At 38.0% G+C, this 14,451-nt stretch overlaps 1 protein-coding gene across 2 annotated transcripts in view; it reads right to left on the bottom strand.

Annotated features, from left to right (window-relative positions):
• The window catches only part of Zc2hc1a (zinc finger, C2HC-type containing 1A), a 37,293-nt gene that overhangs the window by 18,441 nt on the left and 4,401 nt on the right, over positions 1-14,451 (bottom strand). For both annotated transcript variants that reach the window (XM_006232144.5, NM_001107661.1), the window contains exons 2-4: positions 7,699-7,775; positions 6,021-6,137; positions 446-587 (exon numbers count right to left, since the gene is read on the bottom strand). In XM_006232144.5, coding sequence (XP_006232206.1) covers positions 446-587; positions 6,021-6,137; positions 7,699-7,775 — 336 coding nt within the window. The remainder of the gene's footprint in view (positions 1-445; positions 588-6,020; positions 6,138-7,698; positions 7,776-14,451) is intronic.

Raw genomic sequence — 14,451 nt, forward strand, 5'->3', positions numbered from 1 at the left:
ATACGGATTTGCTATAATCCTTTTACTTTGATACTCATAAACAGTACAACTTCTAATTTCCCAGTAGAAACTGTAATAAAACATTGTTTTGAAAACATAATTTGGGTAATTGGTATATGCCAGAGATTCTGAATTAATTATATAGTTTAGAAATGTTATAACTTCCTTTTCAGGGGAGATGCTAAAGAACCAAGCAACATAACTATTAGCATCCTAATGAATGTGTACTGAACATAAGTGATTTTTCTATGTATCAATATTTTATAATTATAATTTGTAAGGCATAAAGCTGATGTTTAAATAAAATAATTGGGATGAAAAGCCGTGTGTTTTTATGCTCCTTAAGGTTGTGTCTATATACCCAGATAAAGGATTATGTGTAATTAGATTAAATTTTACTGTTCTTTGCCCACATGGACATTTCTGTCAACAACCTTCCACATACCAGGGTCGTAGGAAGGTGGAGGAGGAGGCGGAAGTTTGCCACCCTCTTTGAGTGCCTGATCAAGGCCTTTTGCTGCTCTTATGGTGGCGATGAATTCCTCGTGTTTTCTTCTCCAATTAGATGGTTTCTTTGGTGGTTCTGGCTAAAAATGAGGAAGAAGTAACATCAAAATATGCATTTTAATATACAGAAACAAAATCCCAGGTAAAGCTGTATCATTTAAATGTTCTCTTAGCAGGAATCCATCAGTGATCTTTCCCAAATTAAAAACCAGCAACCACATTGTGTGCGGCTTTCAAATACAATTCTACTCAAGGTAGATACTGGCAAAGTGTCCTCCACAACCATGCTTGCACTCCAGAATTCTTTTGAGATCCTTTACATATGATAAAATGTTCTGAATTGGAATGGTTTGAACTGGTTGTAGAAGTAGAGACCAGTGCTGAGGACTGCACTGGATTTTCTTTGGTGAGCGAGACTGAAGCCATGTTTATCATGTCCCGGAGCCAGCTGTGTTCATTCTGTGAGCAGGCCATATTGCTGGGCAGTCTCTTTCCCCGACTCTCAGTCTTTCAGGAGTAATTCTTAGTAGGTACTGAGGAAACTATCCTTTTTTCTCCAATTCCTGTGGATCTTCAGTTATTTTAAAATTATTAGATAATTTAATATTTCCTATTGGGTTTTTGGCTTTTTTTAAGTCATTTCAATCGTATTCATTGTGCATTTCGTGCATTTGGTAGAGAGGATGACATAAGAGATCAGTTTTATTTTTAACAAAGTCATGCCATTGTTTCTATGTTAAATCCCTCCTCGACCCTACCCCAATGCAGAGAGAAAACAAGCATCAGAAGTTAAACGAATGAATGTCAATCTATTCTTCATTTTTCCCTTTCATTTCACTGCTTTGATAGTCCTTGTGGTATAATGTTAAATACTGAAACTTTATGGCACATATGCTATTAGATCAGGTCATTTTAACTCATGGCCATTCTGTCAGTCTTATTCTTATATGCATACTTTCTGTATCATTTAATAATTGGCTTCTCATTAAAAAAAAACTATTAGTTTAACTAGAAAAATTGAACATTTTATTCATAAATAATTTAGGGAATCTAATAATTCTTCATTAATGTTTTTAGTATTCCAAGTACTCTTCATAGTACTTTTGCACTTTGATGGCAAAAATGTATTCATAAGTAACTTTACAATTTGTGTTTTCCATATGTAAGATTTTTCATGACTTGTTTTAAGAAGTTATCTATTAAGTATATCAAACCTAGTGATTTTTATACCTTTTCTATAAATTTCACTTCATTTCCTCAGGTGGAGGGATGAGATGAAATCCATACCCAAGCAGTGTGAATACCTGGCTTGGGCTGTGCCCAGAGCTTTTATTCCTCTATTCTAGCTATCCCTAGGCCTAGGTCTGAAAGCTTCTAGCCTCAGTACAATCTAATCTTCCAAGATCACTGATTCAATCTGGCTTCTCTTGGCTTCTGCCTGAATTTCTCTGCTTAGCCTTACATTAACTTTAGGAGTCTGTTCTAATCTCTGGCTCCTTCTCATTCTCTGGCTCGTTTCTGTCTTCACCCGTGTCTAGCTTGTTCCCTCTGTTACCTTTGTAACCTGTCCCACTAAAAGTGCTAAAACTGCAACACACATACACCTTTCTCCCTGTGTTGCCTGTATTCCAGATCACACTATAATCCAGAGTGTGTCTACATTCCAGCCAGATTACACAGACCCAGAAGGTCTTTGGATGTGATCCTTTGCCACAGCAGTCATGTTACTGAATTAAAATTCCTCTACAATTTTCCCTTTTTTACTTTGTCTTACTATCCATTATAATTTTCAGTCGATTCCCTTGAGATGTCTAGATATGTCATAATTCCCAAACTGCACATAGCATCATGGTGTTTCTTTACTCATACCAGCTGGCGTCTTATGTGCTAGATGTACCTGAATCCAGCTCCTGACTCATGAGTCTACCACCTCTGCTATCTTCCCACTAAACATGATGCTGGCTTACATTAATCGGTCCAACTATTCTTAATGTCTTTATTTTTAAGTCAAGAATACGAACTCAATCACCATCTAGAGACAGTTATTTAAAAATACAAATCCAAAACTAAACAATAAGAACTAAACCCCTTACCGCCAGGCCTATTTCTGGTCATGCAGCCTGTGTGCAGGCCTAGACTGATCAAGTACAGCTCTCGCGCCTCATCTAAGAAGCTTCTTTTTATAACAGAAGGAGAGTCTTGCAGAGGTCCACATTGTAGAGAATACTGACCCCAACTAATACAACTGTAGGGCAACTTGCTACACATAAGGCTCAGGGGAAAATCACACAAAAGGGAACAGAGAGATTATAAAAGCCAGAGGAACAGGACACCTCGTACAAAATACTGTCCTTTAAACATGACAGAAAAATTGCACACATGAAATCTAAACAATATGCTTGCTTGAAAAAGACTAGCATAATGAGAATACAAGCTGACATATCAAAGTACATGGGAAAAATCCTTGGTTAGGAGCTACACGTGGTCCACGGCTACTGGGACAGGAAGAAAACATTTTCTCTAGGGATAATCTATTTCTGAATTATATGCATACTATATGCACACACACGTGTATGTACAACCTCACAAAGTTAGCCCTGGGACATATACATATGAACAATGCTAAAAGAACTCAGTATGCTGTACGTAAACATGTGAGTGTACATATAATAATAAAAGAAGACAGGGGAGGAAGGTTGAGCCTGGAGTTCTGTGTATATAGTACTGATGTATGAAGTTCTAAAACTCTCCAACTAATCAAAAATAGTTATGATGCATAGTTCTTAATGAAAAATATAGAAAATTTTGCCAAAAAATTGTTAATTAAGATAAAATGGAACCTGGTGGTGAAGCACACACCTTTGATCCCAGTGCATGGGAGACAGAGGCAGGTGGAGCTCTGAGTGAGTTCTAGGACAGTCAGAGCCACACAGGAAAACACTCTTAAAAACCAAAAATAAATGAAAAGGGAAAGCTGGAAAGCATCTTTAAAAAACAAAACAGCAACCAAAAAAATTCACAATACATATATTTGTTTTTAAAAAGTAATTCTATTATTAAAAAACTTTCCTACCAAAAATTTCCTAGGCCCACATATGTATACTAATGAGTTCTTTTAAGGTACTATTTTCCCAAATTTAAGCAATATTTTTCCAAAAATGTATGAGAGCAACAAAGTTTTGTGAAAATAAAAATTATAAACCCACTTCACTCATGGATATAGAATACAAAAGTCTTTCATTGAGAAGTTCTTACTTTACAGCTAACAGGTGACATTTACCTGTTCTGTAGTATTAGTCATCTAATGACAAGGTGTGCTGGTCTTTTCTATGTGTTTTCCTTACAGACCCATCTTTTTATCAGTGCGAGCTAACAGCCTTCTATTATTCATAGTTGGATGTAGATAGTTTCCCTGGTGTGTTGTACCATGGTCTATGAATGAAGCTGTTTGAGAAGATTCCTGAGAAAACTACAATTAAAGTAAACAAGACAGAATCTTGTAGTCTCTACTCTTCCATAACTTTGAGTGTTCCAGGAATTAACTTCTGTGCAAGAATGGGTTTTACTTTAGATTACTCATCATCTTACCCATTGTTACTTAGATGATGATTTGAACCATGAGCTCCCCTACTGACTCTACGGAGCCTAAACTAATATGACCTTGCCCTGTGACTGCATACAACTTGAATTCAAAGTCAACTTTGCTCACATGACCTTGCTTAACACTCAGAATATAAGGTATCTGATGCCCTGAATAAAGCTGTCCATGCATGAGGCTTTAACCTCCTCAGTTTTAGCTCTGTTCTTCCAGGCTCATGCTGTCAACTAGAGCGGCAACACTGGTGCAGCTACTAGGAGGAGACAAGGAGACTGCTAGGCTGCAGAAAACAGCAACACTCCTCTTCCTTTGGGCAGGAACAGACTGCTTCTTATAAATTAGGCTCTGTGTGACTGCAAGTACCTGCCTCCTACACTTGTATGGGAAATAGAAAACTATGATCTTCTCATCAAACAACCACTTTGAAAAAAGCCTACTACCTGGCCTTCTTCCCTTCAGGAAGGGCTGTGAGAACCTCTAACACAGCTGTCTATTCTCTCCTCACTTGTTCCTTTTGGCTTTTGTTCAACCTCAGCCCTGCCCATTCCAGATCCAGGCCATACAAATTTGCAGACTTTATCTGTGTCTCACATGGTTGTGGTTGTTAAAAGATACACATTCTTAAACCAGAGAAACTACCTTTAAGATGAAAAGTCCCTCATACATTATATGGTGTCAGACTCTTGGCCATAGAATCCCATAAACTTCCTACATGTTCTCTCTGGGGTGATTTAGCCTGGATTTCAATTGCTGTAGGCTGTTCTTACGGGTGTCTGGCAGTTTGTTCATGGCATCTTGTCTTTCATTTTACCAAATTAGAGTTTGTTCTATTGTTTATGTGCTTATAATTTTATAGGATTTCTGTAATACATATAAATATGTTAAAGAAAACACTACAATGTCTTCTAATTGCTTTCCAAATTTTAATATGAATGTGACTCACCCAAGAATCTTGTAAACAGCAAGTATTCAGTGTGTATATATATGTATATGTGATACCCAAGATTCTGCATTTCTAACAAGTTCTCAAATAATACTGCTATTAATACACGAAGGATCACACTTTAGGGAGAAGCAAGGCAGCAAATTATTCAGTATAATTTTACTTTACTTTTTTTTTTGTGAAAACAATTAAATCAGACTTTATATAGTCTTGTGTAACCTCCACAATAACCCCATAAGATACCACCTCTATTAGCACTGTGAAGGCAAACAAGCATACATAGGTGAACCTGTCTAATCAGCATAGAATGTCACATAACCACACCAAAGTCTAGGATTCTCATTCTTGTAGCCGGCCTCAGTACCTACCAATGAGCCTATACATTCAGCTACTTGACTATTCTAACTAATGTGATCCCATAAATGGCACCGAGTATGAAAGCTTCAAATCCTGGTTTATGTTTCTTGCCATCTTTCCTGAAAATATTCACAGACAGCAAAACAAAGATAAATATCAGATTAGCCTAGCATCAAATAGCCTCATCTAAGAAAGGGAGCTACTGAACACAAGGTCTGAGGGCTGAACCTCAATCCTCTGAGAGAAGAGCAACTGCTGACTGATCCATCTCTCCAGAACCAGTGTCTCAAAAAAAATACACTTGGCTAAACTTATTTATCATCATATTCAAATTATACCACAAAAAAGTACCATATGGTTAGTCTAAGGAAGCCACTTAAATATAAACTAGCTCCCAGTGAAGAATGGCTACCTTACCCCAGAGTTTCCTATGTAGTTTAAAGTTTCATTATCAATGACATTTTTATTTATTCAACTGTTTCTAATTAAAATTTGTGTTCCTGATGATATTTACTCTGAGCAGACAACATGGAGTCTTGTTTACCGAGACTGACACTCATAACCGTTCCCACAGTGTGAGAACAAGACTGACAGTGCTCAGGGGCTGACAGTTACCCTGGGTTTAAGAGGCTTGACGGTGGGAATATCAGTCCCCTCGGCTCTCTGCCGGCTGGAATCAAACGTCTTCCGCTTTTTAGTGGCAGTTTTCTGGCAAATGGGTCCATGTTTTTTCTGTTAAAAATCAAAAAAAGGCGGCATAATATTTTCTTTTCTACAGAAAAGAACAAAACTAAAAATTGAGTCATGCTTAAACACATTAAAAAAAACCCAGTGGAAAAAAGTTACATCTTTCCTTAATTAGATTAAGCTTTAAGGTACGTGCACACCCAGGCACACCCACACACACCCACACACACCCACACACACCCACACACACACCTACCTTTCAGGGAACTATGGAGAAATACTATCTTATGATTTTGTCAGGAATCATTTAAAATTCTAAGAAGAAGCAACAGTGAATCCACTTCAGTAAGAAGTCCTCGGTAAGTAAAAGTCATGTAAGAGTGGAATGACTCAGTCTTGGATTACAGAAATTACCCCATGGGTACTTGGATTACATAAGATAACATGAATGGATTAATACAACTTTAACTCAAAACAGCAAGCAGAGCGGTCAAATGTGTGTCCTTCCTGTAAACCCTCCCTCTCCTCCTAGAACTCAATTTTCCCTCCTTCTAGCGCACAAGCTTGCTTTCTTCACTGGGACTTTTCCTGAAGTGTGTAAGGATCTGTATCTACAGTTTTGTTTTTTGTTGTTGTTGTTGTTGTTGTTGTTGTTGTTGTTGTTGTTGACAAATGCTAAAGGATTTGTTAAAATTATCTTAGCTAGTCTCCAAATAATCAGTTCTGTAGAGAAAGATTCTCTGTCCAGTACAGAAAGTTTGTTGACTAAGATGATGTACTAAATGCATCTTAGCTCCTTTTGCACTTCAGTAAATTCAAGAAAACTGCACTGTTAAGTCTGTCTGAAAAAGAAAAACAAACAAAAGAAACTGGCTTATCTAGTATTGATGCCAAACATGAACCCCCTGCCTACTCGTATTTGGTTTTTGCTTTATTTCAATAAACACTGAACTATACATAGCTTTTCAAAGGTTTGAAGATGTACTTTTATGCGTGTAAGCATAAACTTTCAAGTATGCACGTGTACCGCATTCATGTCTGGTACGCACAGAGGCCAGAACAGAGAGTAGGATCCCTGGAAATGGAGGGTCTCCCTTATGACACCACGTGGGTCCTGGAAACAGAAGTCAGCTCTTCTGAGATGGTAACAAGGGCTCAAAACTGCTGAGGCTATCTCTCCAGCCCTCGAACAAAAACATGAAATGTGCTTCTTTTTCTTCATATCTCAGGCTGGCCTGAACACTTGCAGGGATCTTGTGTCAAGACGTCCAAGGGTTAGGAGTAGAGGTGTTAGCCATTACTTTTGCCTCAATTTCTATTCATACGGATTAACAATTTCTCACATTTTAGAAAATAATCCCTGTGCTTACAGTACATTAAAGCCAATCCTAGAAATTACAGCATTTTGCTAGTACATTTTCATTTATATTTATGAGGTACTTTGCCTCGCGAATTTATGTTTAGTGTTTCTATCTCCTAATATCCCTATTGTTCCTACAAGGTTGGAGGTCTTAGCATAGCATCAGGGGTCAGAAGTACAGAGCAACTATGAAACAATCCGATCTACAAGGCTCCAGTGCAAATAAGTTAGGATCAGCCTACTCACCAGTGCTAATGGGAAGAATGTTCTTCCGCAAATCTTGCAGGGCAACAATTCTCCAACCTGGACAACACTTCCATTTTCTAAAACATAAAAAAATCCAGTTAGAATTTTCACAAGTCAATTATTTCCCCAAGTTTTTTAATGTTTTCTCTTAGGTCTCATAGGTGAGTTAAGAGCTCTTATTTAAATTTTTCATTTTAAATAAGCAAAATTACCAATTAAAATGGCTTAAGGCTTGAGAGTTATTAGTGACCTAAAAGACAATAATACACACAAAACGGTGATAAGCTAAGGAAAACCAAATTGATATAGGTAGAAATATATAGTTTTCATTTAATTACTTGTATCTATTTTAAGTACAAGAATTCAGAATCAGATCTATTTTGGTAATGCTCTAAGGCATGGAGAACTGCCTCTTATGAGTAGCTAATCACCTGAGCTTATCTGGGAGTCTGGAATCAAAAGCATCTTATTTCATTCATCAACAGATAATATAAAATAGACACACCCAAAGTTAAGACCACATAGTTATGCAAACAGCATGTTGTAAAATTACTCATATTTATACACACATGTAATACTTACATGTACTCACTGGGAACAATTAAATAAATAAATAAAAGCTAGCTATAATTTGTATACAATTAAAAGCAGAGCTACCATGTACCATTAAACAAGAAATTTTATTGCTGAAAGGACTCAAAAGAAAAATAAACCTATGTTCTTTGGGATACTTTGCAACTGTTTTAATTAAACACTTTATTTTTCTACCTAACTCTTCGATTACACTGAAACTTACTTTCATACCTGAGTTTTTTTAAAAGTGAATTGGAAACCTGTAAATTGCCCACATATCTTATGTTGAAATTTCACTGTCAAAGTTCTTTATATAAAGAGAAACTAGGAAAAAAGATGTTTTCTGCTCAAAGTAACAAACTCCTGAAAAAAATGCAGAATTTCACTTCATAAAATATGCTCTTTGATCATTAGATGAGTCCACAGAAAAGCACTCTAGTGATGCAGAATGGACCAGTACGCAGGTAGTCAATGTGGTAACAGAGGAACGTTTGTTCTTGCATCCTCCGCGTACCCCACTGACCTATTTCACTGGTGAACAGTGGCTATCTTCCACTCAGATGGAGGTGAGGTGTCTGTGTAGTAGTTAAGCTGCACTTTAGAAAAGCAAGCCTTAGATTCGCCTGGTGTTTCCCTCTTCGAATGCTGGCATAAAAAAGGTCACTTAAGAAGAGGAACCACTGCCCTGGACTGTGAAGGCTGAAGTGGTTTCCATAAGAAACCTCATTAGGCTTACTAAGATAACTACGTTTTTAAATTAATGAGTCAAAATAACTGGAAATGCTTAACAATCTATTACATTTCCTGAAATTTTATTTATTTTCATGATCTAAAAATTCAGTATTATAAATTAAAGCACACACAATTAACTTGGTTAGAAATATATTTCTTTAGTTATCCTACATGTGCTTACTGGGCACACCTAAAGCCACAGGTTTAATCCCTGCCCCGCCCCAACACGCATACTCCTTTCTTAACCATTCAGAAAAAATGAATTCAATTCTGACATGATTTGAGTGGCTATTTGAGCACCTACTCGTAACCAGGCATACACTGGAGCACAAGGGATGAACAATGCACACATTACTCTCTAAAGCCAACACAATCCACGTATTTACTTATCTATTCAACTCAGCAGGAATGAAATCTCTCATGTTTTCAGTAAAAATTTTAAAACTTAATAATTGTACCATATGATAAAATATAATTATTGGAATTAATCCTTACGAGCCATCAAACATCTTCAAAATGTCTTTAAAGGGGGAAAAAACACTGTCACTAGAATAAACCTAAAAATGAATGTATACAGCAGCAATAATCTCAGGATGTGTTAACATAAAATCTCAGGTTATATGTTAAGGCCAGTTTGGGCTCCTCAGCAAGACCATGTTTTAAAGTGCAGTGGAGAGATAGTGTCTTAATTTTCTGTTGCTGTAAATATACCACGACCAAGGAGATTTATTGGGGACTTACCATTTCAGGGCATGACTATCCTGGCATGGAGCAGGGCAGGTTTGGGCAGTAGCAGAGAGAAAGAGGTGGCAGGAGGAAGGGAAGGAGGAGGGAAGGAGGAAGGAAAGGAGGGAAGGAGGGAGGGATGGAGAGAGGGAAGGAAGGAGGGTGGGACAAACAGAGAGACAGATACAGACAGAATGAGAGAGCTAGCTGAGAATGGCGAATAGCATGGGCTTTTGAAACCTCAAAGCCAGCCCCCAGTGACACATGTCTTCCAACAACCCACACATGATTTCAAAACAATTCCACTCACTAGAGACCAAGTATTCAAACATGTAAGCCATAGAAGCCAGTGTCAGTCAAACCACCACTCTCCATTCTCTGGCCTCTACAGGCTTATAGCCAAATCAAAATGCATTTAGTCCAACTTCAGAAATCCCTAGTCCTTCAATCTCAACAAAATTTAAAAGTCCAGAATCTCTTCTAACACTCAAGATAATCCTTAATATTAACTCCTGTAAAATTAACTCAAACTACTTACTTCAACATACAAAGGCACAAAATATATATTATCATTGCAAAGGGGAGAAAGGGGAAATGATGACCAAAGTAAGACTGGAACTCATCAAAGCAAACTTTAGATGCTGTATGTGGCTTAACATTTGACTCTAAGGGCTGAGGTGTCTCCACCCTTCCAGCTTTGCTGATTACAACACAATCTCTCTTGGGCTGGCTCCATTCCCTTCTGCGCCTCTCCTGTGGCTCCACTGTGTATTTGCAAAAGTGCGATTACTAATAACCAAGTGACAGACTCAAAATTAGGCTGTCTTGGAATCTCCTCTATGAAGGAATTAGTCCAAGAGTCTTCAGTTTAGACTCAGGCAGATTCTTAGGACAAAGGGGAAAAGCAGCCGCATTCTTTGCCAAAATATCCTAAGAATGCTCTCTATTTCCACTACTAATATTGTGACCTCTGGAGTCTTGTGAGCCCTGCCAGAGTCCACATTGCTCCCAGCACTCTGTCGTCAAAGCTCCTATAAGGATAACCTGTAAGACTCCACTTACAGCATTCCATCCAAAGTCCCGAAGTCTTCCACATCCCTCAAACAACGTCATGGTCTGGCCTGTCACAGGAATAGCTCACTTGCTGATATCACCTTCCAACTACTTTTCTATTGCTATGAAGACATTATAGCTGAAGCACCTTATAGAAGAAAGACCCTATTGGAGGCTTACAGTTTCAGAGGATTAGCTGATGACAGTTAGAGCAGCAGGCATGGCACTGGAGCAGTAGCTGCTGGTTCACATCCTGAGACAGTGACTGCAACGCAGGAAGAGCTTCAACTGGGCAGGGCATGAGCTTTAACACCTCAAAGCCTACTCCCAGTGACACTCCTCCTGTAAGAAAGTCACACCTTCTAATCCTTCTCAAGCAGTACCACCAACTTGGGACCAAATATTAACATATGGGGACCACTCTCTTTAAAAAAAAAAAGTCTTCAAAATAAGGAAAACATAAATTTCTACTTTCCTTTTGACTTAATAGTGTGTGCATTTTCATTGATATCATCAAGACCTAATAAAAAAATTACACAAAGACGTTAAGATAAATAAATTGGGTCTCAAGAACCAGAAGCTATATTTTGTTCTATGCAACTTTTTAAAAGATACGACAGCAATAGTAATAAAGTGTAGTAGAAAAATAATTGGAATCTGCCATATATCATCTAACTTTAAACTGTAGCTCTACCATTGGGAACTGAGTCCCTGAGCAAGGAATTATTCTCTCTGGTATAAAATAGGAATGTTAGATTACATGATGCACATGGTTCTTTTCTACAACATACCAAAATTTAACAAAACACAAGTAAGTTAGCAGGAAATATAAATGGAAAACAGAACACTTGTATTTTGCAAGTTCCTCAGACGTAAGAACTAAGAAGCCAATGCATAAGGAGAAAAAGCCCTCCAGGAAGCACGGACTGTCTTGAAGAAATCACTTCCAGTCCAGACAGAGGACAGGACGTACGGATCTACATCAAGGAAAATGTGCTTTCTCTTCGCTATAGGTTCTACCGACTGAACTAAAAATAAATATGAAGCTAATCACATGGAGAAGTTCTGCCTAGCACCTGTCACATATGGATGATATGCATTAAATTTACCTAAAATTTGAAATTAAGATGTTACATAACAAAATCATTTACCTTACATGAAGAAATATTCATACTTTCTCAGTTATAAAAACACTGCTAAGCTCTCCCACATGTCAAAAACTGGTAAATCTTAAGGCACACAAAAATACAGTAGAGAGATGGCATAATTCACAGGGGTGAAAATTGTAACAGAGACTGAGCACTGTTGGGGAAAGAGCACTCAGATTGATGGAAACAAGTCAATAAAGGATTTTATTGTGCCACAGGTACCCTGCACGGGTGGACAATGATTTCCCCCAGAAGACATGGGATATTAAATGAACGGGTCAGTGCCACATACAGGATACTTCCTGATGAGTTACTGTCATAGAGATCAAGAGGCCTCCAAACCAACAAGCTACTGCCACCGTTCTTGGCTGCCCACCATTATTAGATGGTTAAGAACCTCCTGCTGAAGACACATGCTGGTTGCACAACAGAGAAATCAAGCTGGAACTGACCTGAAATCCTAATCTCTGGTGGCTAGCTTTCAATATGCCAAAAGGTGCTATGGAGCTGTCTTCATTAGGGTTTTACTGCTGTGAAGAAACACCATGATCATGGAAACTCAAATTATGGAAAACATTTAATTTGGGCTGGCTTGCAGGTTCAGAGGTTCAGTCCATTGTCATCAAGGTGGGAAGCATGGCAGCATGCAGGCAGACGTGGTGCTGCAGGAGCAGCCGAGTTCTTCATCTGGATCAGCAGGCAGCAGGAGAGTGACAGCAGGCTTGGCTTAAGCATTTGAAACCCCACAGCCTACCCTCAGTAAGACACCTGCTTTAACACGGCCACACCTACTCCAACAATACACACCTCCTAAGAGTGCCACTTACTCCCTATGAGCCTACAGAAGCCATTTTCATTCACACCAATATAGGAGGCCACTGGGGGAGAAAAATTATATACCTAGTCTTACCTAGTGCTGGACTTAGATGTTACAATACCAGCCTGCCTGGAATGAAGAATATGAGGAACCTAACTACTTTTTTATTGGATTTGAGGCATGTTCCACAAGATGTGTTTCATGACTGGTACTATAAATCTGATCCAAGGTGGTCATGGGCTTTAGAAAGGGCCTATCACTAAACATTATTTTTAGACATGTTTAGACTAAATATATTGTCAATCAGCGCTTTGAATATTTATGTTTATATCCACAGATCAGTATGGCCTTTAGCTTTGCTTGCAGAAGCTTCTTCTGAATCGGGCAGCGATTAATGCAGTGACCCATAATCGATCAAGTGCTAAGAATAGGTGACTGCTAAGGGCTCAGCCAAGACTAAAGCAACATCTCAGAGGAGGGGGCTCCATGAATAGGACGACCGAAAGATGGGAAGGACCACTAGGAAATGACGTGGGTACTGCACTTAGAATGCCGTAGTTGCATTATATGCTCGAGTATGAGCCTGGACTCAGTAGGCTGTTAAATAATAACGAAAAAAGTGTGACAACAGGGCATGTGCTGTAAAATGTGTCTGGTGAATAGGAAGGCGAAGTTGGGGTATATATGATCATGATACATCGAAGAAAAATATAAAACTGCCTACATATAAAAATATTTTATCTAAAAATATTTTTAGCATTCTAAAACTCAAAAAACAAACAAACAAACAAACAAAACAATCTTTTCCTTGTGAAACTTATCCAGTATAGGGATATTAACTGGCTTCAAAACATATATAAGACTTATAGATGAAATTATACTTTTATACAATACTAGCATACAGTATTGGAGATATAAAATCTAAAGTGGTTATAATACTCTAAATGTATACAGTTAATAGGATAAAATATTTTCCAAAGACATTTTGGAAAATAGAAACAATTTTGGTGCCCAATATAGTTATGTCAATTTGCTCATGGAGTCTTATAAATTAAAAAGAAGCACAGCTCTTCTGAATCCAACTTTTAACACACAATAGAACTCCTAAATCTGTTATACCACTTTCTCCCCACGATCCTATAAGGCAGATCTGCTTTCAGATCTACAATCTCCAAAATGTCTTAAACTGTCTCTTCCAAGTCATTTTAAACTTTTACAAATACACATAGCATATTCTATATATAACTTTCACCATCCACACCACTTTAATTCTATGACTTTGGAGTAACAAATATGACTTAAAAGATTAACACTTTCTTAAAATATTCAAGCCCTATCTCTGGATTTCCAGCTCTCAGTCAAGAGCTTAGCTTAGAGTGGCTTTGACTTCCTTTCTAAACTTAGTTGCGCTTCTCACCCAGGGTTTCATTTACTGTAATTTCACCCAGACAACTACAACCCATGAAATTAACATTTAACCTTGACTTGTTCTCTCAAGGCCACATTTCCAGAGTTAGTGCCAGATTCAATTTGTTGTCAATCTTAGCATGCTGAATATAAAAGCTGGTTGTTTCATTGTAAAGTGCTCAGAGCCATTGCACATCCAGCAGGCATCACGAGGAGCTGAAAAGGGATGTGCTCCAGACAGATGCACATTCCTCATTCCCAGGGGCCGTTCCTACCTACCCAGTCTGCACAGACACC

This window comes from Rattus norvegicus, chromosome 2 (assembly GCF_036323735.1).
Source record: "Rattus norvegicus strain BN/NHsdMcwi chromosome 2, GRCr8, whole genome shotgun sequence".
NCBI lineage: Eukaryota > Metazoa > Chordata > Mammalia > Rodentia > Muridae > Rattus > Rattus norvegicus.